Source organism: Bicyclus anynana, chromosome 10, assembly GCF_947172395.1.
Source record: "Bicyclus anynana chromosome 10, ilBicAnyn1.1, whole genome shotgun sequence".
NCBI lineage: Eukaryota > Metazoa > Arthropoda > Insecta > Lepidoptera > Nymphalidae > Bicyclus > Bicyclus anynana.
Window position 1 is genome coordinate 5309922 of NC_069092.1, and position 9924 is coordinate 5319845.

Genomic DNA, 9924 nt, shown 5'->3' on the forward strand with positions numbered 1-9924 from the left:
ACGCTTAACACCAGAAGGACGCGTCAAATCACTCGTCACAGTGACGGTGCGCTTTCCCCATCATTAGGAAGAAAAAATCTTCGGATGTTCAGTTGTAAGCGCCCGCCAACAAAGCCATTATGCCTTATTATGGACATCATCCATCAGACCGCCATATTGATCCAACATTAATGCATACTAATGTTTTATAAACAGATATATAATTTATTTTGTCTCCACTTTGACATCTAATTGATGAATAGTTTCTTGTTAGAAGGAAATGTTGGTTTTTAATGAAGGCGTGGTCACGGTATTCCAGAAGGAAACAATCCATTTAGGATTTCACACCGCCTATAAAAAATTGTGAACCACGTTTTTATAGCAATACTCAAGGTGTATCCATTTGAAACCTTCTAAATTGTGAACGTAATTGTTATATATAATGTTGATAAGAATTAATTAGTAATAATTTATTATGTTGATAAAAATTAACTAGTATAATAAATTACTTACTTTGGCCTAGGTGAACTCTTTTCATCCATGGGTAAATCTGCGGTGGATTTGCTTGAGCGTTGCCTGAAGCTTTCGCGTTCTTCGTATTGCTTGAACTTGAATTGTTCGCTTCATTGCTTTCGTTGCTAGACGTACTAGAAGCAGGGCTCGAGATGTTTTGATTGATATTCGCCTTGTGCTCCACTGGGGAAGCGATCGGAGTGGTCAATCCGAGTTTAGTACTGGTCGTGCCGCTAGGATTACCGACATTTCCGAAACCCGGTGATGTTCTACCTGGTCCTGAAGAAGTTGACAAGTCCTGCGGCGATGCTAAACCTGTTGTAGAGGTTGAATCGGCGAATTTACAACTTGCACTGGCGGCTTGACTGGGCGGCGTCGACATTAGATTCGGGGAAAGCGCTCCAGGGCTTGGATTTGAATGTTGGTGCACATGGCTCGCCGTGCCGCCAAGTCTTTGTGGATGCAGTTGTGTGTAGTCGATCATAGTCTGTGGTTGCATGTGAGCACCGGCTGCCGGCGTCGCATACGGATGTTGCGGGTAATGATGACCCACCTGTGGTGGTGAATAACATGTATTTGGATACGAAGCTGTAGCATTTGGATTATAATAGTCCGCTCCAGGCGTCGGTAATCCAGGGTGACCTGCTTGTTCTACAGGCGTTCCCGTGCGACCTGGCACCTGATTCCCATAGCAGGACGCCAGGGAGTTGACGAATTGGTAGGAACTCATCCCTGCGTTGTAATTTAGGTCGTTCATTGATAACAGATTTATTTCTGTCTCCTCACTGAAGTTTACTCCGGAATTGTCATTCTCAGATGGACATTGAATAGTCTAGCTGGACATGTTAAGTGCTACAGATGTTCGCGGTCTGTCTCAATTGTCCTCGTAGAGTGGGGCTTGATTGATGGACCTGTGATAGAATGAAACACATTAGTTGGTCAACTAGGACGCCTTGTTATTGAAGACGAATGCGTTATACGTATCGTGTATCGGACTTTAAAATCTCATATGAAAATAAATGATATACTAAGAAATTGTAATTTTAAATTGATAGCAAAGTTAATAATAATAAAAAAAAACTATTAGTGTATCATTTGTTGAAATAATATTTAGTGACTAGATAGTAGTAATAGAAACACTTTTTTATCGAATTATAATAATAAAATAAACAAAACTAAATGTAGGTAGAATCGGAAATAAATAAGGTCAAGTTATTTAAAAAGAAAGGGAATTGTCCTTTTACTTCAATTACGGCTATAATTACTTTTAGGACAGGAGTAATTTTCTTCTCATTTAAAAATAAATCAACAGGGAAACTATAATATAAATATAACATACCTACACCTAAATGTGAATCTAAGTTTGTGTATTTGCTTGTTGAAATTTTACATGTACCTACGTTTTTAGGAATACAACAACAAAGTTCCTTTAATTTAGCAAAATGTAGTGTTCCTAGAAAGAATAAATAAAATTTACCTACACGCGAGCGAAGCCGCGTCCCATAACTATGTATTTTGGTGTTTTTTTTTAATTTGCGCAATAATTAGTGGCACAATTCCTAAACAGGGGGTCTATTACTGAACAATAAATTAATACACGACATTCTAAACCGGAGTGCACATGTCAAGTGTTGAAAAAAATCTCCTCGTACACGTGGTAGGGCTATAAAAGTGTCCACAGAGGTTTATGGGTGTACGCGGTAGGCCGAATCTGACTTCGTCGGATTTATGTACGCTGCTCGGTGCATACATCTTTATGAGCAAATTAGCAGTCATTGTGTATCCGATTTATTTGTCGTATGCGAAACGAATGACAAATGTGTGAATTTTGTCGCAATTCTGTGCATTTCTGATTTTTCACGCTGCATAATTTCTGTTTGCGCACTGAAAATTCGTTTTTTTTGTATGTAAATTTATGGAATATGTTGTACAGTATGTATCACCGTAAGATAATGAACATCTTTAGCTTATAAACTGACGACTATTGTGAGCTACAAGCTTATGAAATTTAACAACTAATATATTTATCTAAGTATCTTGATATAATAATTATGAAACTTGCTCTCCTTTACTTATAGGTGATACATAAAATATGTAGGTATATAAAATTCATCAAATCACAATTTCTCTACTAAACTATTAAATTAAGCATTGATACAAGATAGACCCACATAGAGATTTATCTATCCTATCCTAATATCATGTGGTCCAGTCTAGTCCAATAAAATGGAGCTTCAATGAGAAACAGTGCTTTTTATTAAGATCACTGTTTTCAGTATCAATCTTTGAGACTATCATATAACTATTCGTATCTGCGTTCAATGTTTATGCTAGTAATGTTCTTATTTCAGTTTTTAGCTACTGCCACATACGCTCTTCTCATACATTTCTTGGTTTATTTAGTTGTAGTAGCGTAGGTTCGAATCCGGTCCGTGGCATGCACCTCCAGTATGTGCATTTTAGGAAATTAAATATCACGTGTCTCAAATAGTGAAGGAAAAACATTGCGAGAAAACCTGCATACATGAGAACTTTCTTAATTCTCTACTTGTGTGAAGTCTGCCAATCCGCATTCGGCCAGCGTGGGCGACTATGGCTTAACCCCTTCGTTCTCAGAGGAGTCTCGAGCTCAGCAGTGAGCCGAATATGGGTTGATAACGATCATATACCTACGCGTATCTGTGTTCAATGTTCATGCTAGTAATTTTCTTATTTCTGTTTATGACCACTGCTACACACGCTTTTCATACGTTTTTTAGTTGATTTTTGCTTTTTGGGTAAAATAACTGCAAGAGAAATGCACTTGCTCTAAGGTAATTTCTTAGCTCACCTTGGAGTCAACTCAGTTACAGGGATCTAAAGGGTTATGACCCTTATTATATATTTGCAGATCGCTCAAAAACGCCCCAAACAAAATGGCACGAACGAATGACGTCATCGATCATAGTGATCCTACTCGTAAGATTTGTATGGGCGTTCAAACAAAATTATTTGTTATTTGTGCGTTTATGTTCATACTTCATGCAAAAATGTCACATTGCATGTAAGGAAGCAAAGAAAAGATCAAAAATAAAATAAATGAATTTTGACTTTTGATAAAGATTTTTATTCACTTTGAAATTTTAGAATCATATTTGTTTTACAAACATTTCGACAACTTTTATTTTTCGTGTATTAATAAATTTTAATTAAATGTTAAAGTTTAGAATCTTATTTATTTTATATATACATTCCGAAAAGCTTTGTTTTTATGTATTAATTAGTTAATATTGACCCTGTTTACCAGAATGTCTCATAAAAATCGATATACATATACAAACCTTGTCATCATTCCCATTACTACAGTCTACAGCTTACTTTGCAATAGTATATTGCTGTAGGCAATATAATTGTGTACCTATTGGAAAAAATATTATGTGAAATCCAATTAAATATGTTTTAATTAAATAAAAAGCAACAACCAAGGCAATTATATACAGTGGAATCCGTATATAATGACATCAAAGGGAATTCACAAACAGTATTTTTATGAAAAAACAAAAAAAACTTCGTTTTAGGTAAATACATACTCAAAAGAGAAACATCGCATTTTAATCGAGTTTAATTATCCTTTTCCTAATGTTCGTATTCGTAAGCGTTAACATTTATTGCACTTTTCTCCGTCTGTATAATGTTATGTAATAAGTAAAAATAATACCTACCTATTGTAGGCTAGATAAGGATAGGGTTGTAGGTACTTTTTTATTGATATGATATGTTATTTTAAGATTTAATATTGGATTAGTGGGAAGCTTGTTAAGATCAACGGACTAGCGTTTCAAGCACGAGTTGCTAGCATTCATTCCTATTCATGAAGATAAAACAACTGTCTACACGTACTAAACCAGATTCATAAGAAGATCTTTATATTTACAAGCAATACCAAGTAAAGGTAAACTAGATAACACTAAAGTGCTAACTGCCAGTATGTAAATAAGAGTCAATATTTTTTTCTGTATTCAGTAATCTAAATTAAATAATTAAATCATATAAATGCAGTTCCAATATTCTGCTATGAAGCTAATCCCCTTGTTCTTGTGACACGCAGACAACATGTGGTTAGTTTATTTCAGTATAGAATTTTTGTCACTCCCGTCCGGTCCACATTAAATGGCCCGAACGATTTCAACGTTTTTTGTTCGTATTATATTTATTTGTTCCCCGTGCTTTAACCTCAATATCCTTTGGTGAAACTTTAAAAATATTGTTTTATTTTCTTTTTAACTATTTGCCTCGTGTGTTCATTCGCTTAGGTCACATAGCTCCTTGAGAGTTAAAATCCCATGTTTTAACTCTCAAGGAGTTTAAAAAAAGACTTTAAAAAAACACACCAACTGTTTTTCCTGTGTTACTAGGTTACAATAGGTAGCTATAGATCAAATTTCAGCTGTTCTGAAGATATAAATAGTATATCTGACTAAGCTGACGTTGTATACTATTTATCTATTGATTGTTTAGATACTGCTTTAAATAATATATAAACAATAATTGAAGAATATAACTTTATCTAGAACTTCGTTATTGTTAATTAATGGATTATTTAAATAAATCCAAACTAGGATAAACAAGATACAGTCTAGCAGAATTATTTTCTTCTTTAAGTTTAATATTTTTGCAAAAGAACACAGACGCCAGTTTGTTTCTGTTAAATATATAATTCATATTCTTAGGCAGAAACATTTTATTAACAAATTATATTGAAGGATAGGTAGGTACTCAGGGAACCTTGTTACGAATTCGCAATTTTGTATTGGGAATAATATTAAACTATGCTATTTATATTTATCTATATAGCATCATGTTTATTTTGTTGGCATAAAAGAAATATATCCAGTGACACAGAAACTCTTATTATTTCAGGATCTAACACAGGCATACTACCTACTACACATTTTGTTAACGTAGATAATAATTAAACAAGTTAAAATTAAACCTAAACAAACTATTATGCAAAAGATTTAAAAGCTTATCTATTATTGTGAAACTAGATCTACTTAGATATAAGCTAGATAGTAAGAAACACAAACCACAGAAATTTTTTCAAAACATGAAAAATGACTTATTACAGTAAAAAAATCATTTAGGTACTTTAAAGTATTTTAATTTTCTTAATAAAAAATAAAATATACTATAACATATCTAAGTACCTAATAAAGTTAAGATTAATGTTTAATCAGATATGTAGGTTATACCCAATGTATGGATACTCGACTCTTCTAAATAAAAAAGTTAATATATTTTTTCATTATGACTACAAATAACTATATATTATAATAATGTACCTACCAAACATAATCATAATTTAAAAGGTGCCAATAAGTCCTTTAAATTTTCGTTAAAAAATAAACAGGTGGTATTTACATAGTAAACTATTATTTTTAATTACAGCAATTAAGTGGACGCCACTCCAATTAAAACACTCATCGACCCGTAAGTCGTAAAATAATGAATGGCCTAATCAATTATAGTATCACACCAGTCAGAGCCAAAAAGCTCTATGACTATTATAAACTTTTAAGCTCTCGAAATGGACATTCAAATCCACCGCATCTCAAAAGATTAACTGCGTCACACGTTAATTCTATTAGAACGGTCTATTACAGGCTATTTATATACGTGTAAGGAATATGTTTTTTGTCGTAAACAATGACTAGTAAGTTAGGTAGTTTAATGCCTACGTACTTTATGAACAACCTTACGAAGAACCTACATAAATAAATGTTGGAAAATGTTTCAAAGAAAAACAACTGAAAGATCTATTTTAAAGATACTAAATTAATTATAAATTATAACCGACATTAAAAGGAAGTGTTAAATGAAACCAAATTATACTTAATTAATTATAATTACTCGTGTTTGTTGTTTAAGTATAATAATAATTAATTTATCTTTCATCAGGTGAATAGACAAACTAATTAAGTATATTTAATTAAATGTATCTTAAATAAGTGTGTAGATAAATATACATAATGTAATAAAAAAATAAAAATAGTATATGTGTAGTTAAAAAAACCAAACGCGCATTTTCGCAAAAAGAAAAATACTCACTCCAATAAGTATCAGAGAAGTCACCAAAACTTTAGCAAAAGCACAACAAAATCACTAACATCCCACAAAACAAAAATAAATTCTTATTGTTCACTTCACACAGGTTGAGAAACTTTTGACAAAATCGTGTTCAAATACGCAAGACGGACGCGAGTGTCGTCGCTCCGAAACTTGGACGAGGTACGTGCTCTCGCGGCGGAAAACCGTTGATGATTTCCCGGCGATCGGGCGTCGAGTGCAGCGCTGCGAGGTGAGGCGAGCGAAGCGGGCGCGGTGGGGCGGGGCGCACCTGGCCTCGCGCCCGCTCCCGCTCCCGCTCCGCCTGTGAGTTGCGTTACAGCGTTTTAGTATCATTTGTGATCTGTCTGCTAGTATAGTTTGGTAGCGGTTTCGATGAGTGTTTTGAGCTTTGCTTTTGGTTAGTTTTTATTATAATGGGCTGATGCGATGCGTCGGTTTCGGTAAGTTGTTTTTAATGTTATTGTTTAAACATTGGCGTTTCTAATGTTTGTAGTATTTACAGGTTTAAGTTTAATAATGGGTACCTCGAGCTGTGCCAAGAGCTTAGTGGGTATGACCACTGCCTTCGATTTAAAGGGCGTAGGTTCAAATCCGGTCCGGGGCAAAAGTTGGAAGTGCACACCTCCAACTTTCCAGTTATATGCTTTTCATGCTTCACATCGTGAGGAAACCTGCATATCTGAGAATTTTCTCAATTCTCGATGTGTGTGAAGTCTGCCAATACGCATTGAGCCCGCGTGGTGGACTATTAGCCTAACCACTCTCATTCTTAGAGGAGACTCGTTCTTAACAGTGAGCCGAATATAAATGAATAGAAGAGCTTTTTGTAACAGAGCTTATCTGGGGAACTAAGTACTGCTATGTTTGTATCTGCCGCTATGTAGCATTGCTTGAATCCACTGAAGGAGGTGTAATTCCAGGCACTTAAGGCTTACCACGTCGATACGCGTCAGGTCGATGAGTACACTATGTGTAAGGTTATATTTATAATAATAATATTTTACTTAGATTGTCTTGCTTAGTACTTACAGGTATACACTGGTCAAAACTCACCATCATTATTATCCTAGAAAACTACGTCTAGCTGGAATGGTTAATAAACCCAATTTTAGATGTACAAACAGGTCACAAGAATCGAAATCATTTCGTTCACGTCTTGGTGAACATAGCCAATAAGTAAAAATTGGATTGGGCATATCTTCACATAGATTGAGTATTATTACCATTGTTAGAAAGCTCCTTATTTATATCCAAAAAGATGCTTTACGCGCCTATATTTAAAATATACTAAAGATGACGATTTTCCGACCAGCAAGTGAGCCATTTTCTTGGTCCCTCATAATTATTTTTGTCAATTCTTAATGCTATTTTTTTAATTTAATGAAATTTGCTTTCACTCTAGACTGATATATTTCATATCTAATTGTAAATAAGAACAGATTTTGTATAATAAACACGTTTTACCTAATCTTACATAAATAGGAAGGTACTTTTACCAGGATGTTGCCTACTATAAACAAATTTTCGTGATCTTTTTTTTTCTGAAATAAAATTCCTCTTGTCTCTCGACTCGACTTCTAAACACCACGGTTTCAAGCCGCCAAGGACTTCCATACTATGTATCAAGGACTACATCCAGGGCTCCCCGTTACCCATCATTGATCCAAGTAGGGGTTGACCAAACTGCACTTTCACGTGTGAGGTCGCCATTCAAGCACCTTGGCACCTTACCGAACAATGTCCACAGGCTCTTTAAACTATGTGCCCCGCCCATTGCCACTTCAACTTTGCAATTAGGTATGCTACGTTGGTGACTGGTTCTTCTGCGGTTCCTCATTTCTGGTACGATAACGCAAATATACTTCGAGCAAAGTTTCATCGCCCACTAAGCTGAGCCTTTTTATGAGGTCCATAGTTAGCGACCAAGTGTCAGATGTAGTAGCAATGGTATACATACTTGCAACCCCCTTTAATAATAACACGTAAGAGTTAATGTTACAACACACTTTTTTAATGCGTAAGTATCTTTCTTGTTATACAACAAGATGGTACAGCAATAAAAATATTTTTATTAGGAACATATTATAAAAATGAACATAGCAATGAGCATAGCTTCCTTGTCATTATGCCAATGGCAAGGAAGCTATGCTCATGCAACAAAGACTGTCTTGCGCTTGTCTCCGCCCTCCTTCGAATCTTATAAAAACATTCATATCCATTTACCAACTGTATCTAATACTACTACCTACTTATAACTTTAAGATAGTTATATGCCCAACATGTCGTTATTATTACCCTTCTGAGTGGCAAGGCTTCTCTTAAAAGCACCAGCATTTGGGTCAACAAACATACGAGTAAATATCACATTTAAAACAGGTCTACTCTATTATTGTTGGTTTTATAAATATCACGTCTCAAGTAAGACAGAAAGAGTAAAATGAAAGCATTACATACATGCGTTTGCATAACAATTTAAAATGGCGAATCCATTAAAAACTGTATTAAAACATCGCACCAGTGTTTAATCTAAGTCGGGACGGGCGGACATGCTCCATGCATCAGTGGCGGGACATGACAGGAGCGAAGCATAAAAATTGCCAACTGCCATACTCACAATAAATAATACAGGCATACGAACAAATTCCTATTTTTAATGCACCCTAAAGACAATATAAAGGATTGCTTATGCACTAGTAGCGAAATGCCCCGGAATCGCATATCTAGATGAAGAAAAAACATTTACGAAATTCAACGCAAAATTCCATTAAATTAAAGTCATTCAAATAAATCTTTATTAGGTGCTTGTATTAGAGAGTAAACTTCTATTTTGAGTGTAATTTAAGTAGGTACATGTCAAGGGGTTCAAATAACCTAGAGGTAGTATAAACGTAAGATGGGAAAAAGATTTCATTTTCAATGTTTTTGGATATTAGTGTATAAAATATCACTATAAGCCACTCCTAAATAAAATAAGGCCATAAATATCTACTTTAAGGTGTTGTTCAAAGGGTTCAAAATACGAAAATGACGAAGCATGAACTTTATCTATAAAATGGGAAAATTCTAAATCAAAGTAATAATGGTGACTAGTTTCCATTTTATTGAAATAAACAAACGATGCCATTCACGTGAAAAAGATCGAAAAAGCTAGACTAATCTAGATCTCTTTCTGCGTCATTAATTGATAAGTTATTTCTATACCTATCATGGGAATTAGACTCGATCATTATCAGGCTATTGGTAATGATCCACTTTAAGCACAGACCATGCCTCTCCATAAAGAGGCATAGGTATTTCAACAAATTCACCAAAGTTAAACTCTTT

The 9924-nt window shown here is 34.6% G+C and overlaps 1 protein-coding gene across 1 annotated transcript in view; it reads right to left on the bottom strand.

The window, feature by feature from the left end:
- LOC112057777 (homeotic protein Sex combs reduced) overlaps positions 1-6802 on the bottom strand; it is a 50782-nt gene extending 43980 nt beyond the window's left edge. Inside the window, exons 1-2 of the mRNA XM_024098318.2 lie at positions 6580-6802; positions 493-1403 (exon numbers count right to left, since the gene is read on the bottom strand). Of these exons, the coding sequence (XP_023954086.1) occupies positions 493-1249 (757 nt within the window). The 5' untranslated portion in view covers positions 1250-1403; positions 6580-6802. The remainder of the gene's footprint in view (positions 1-492; positions 1404-6579) is intronic.
- Between the last annotated feature and the right edge of the window lie 3122 nt (positions 6803-9924).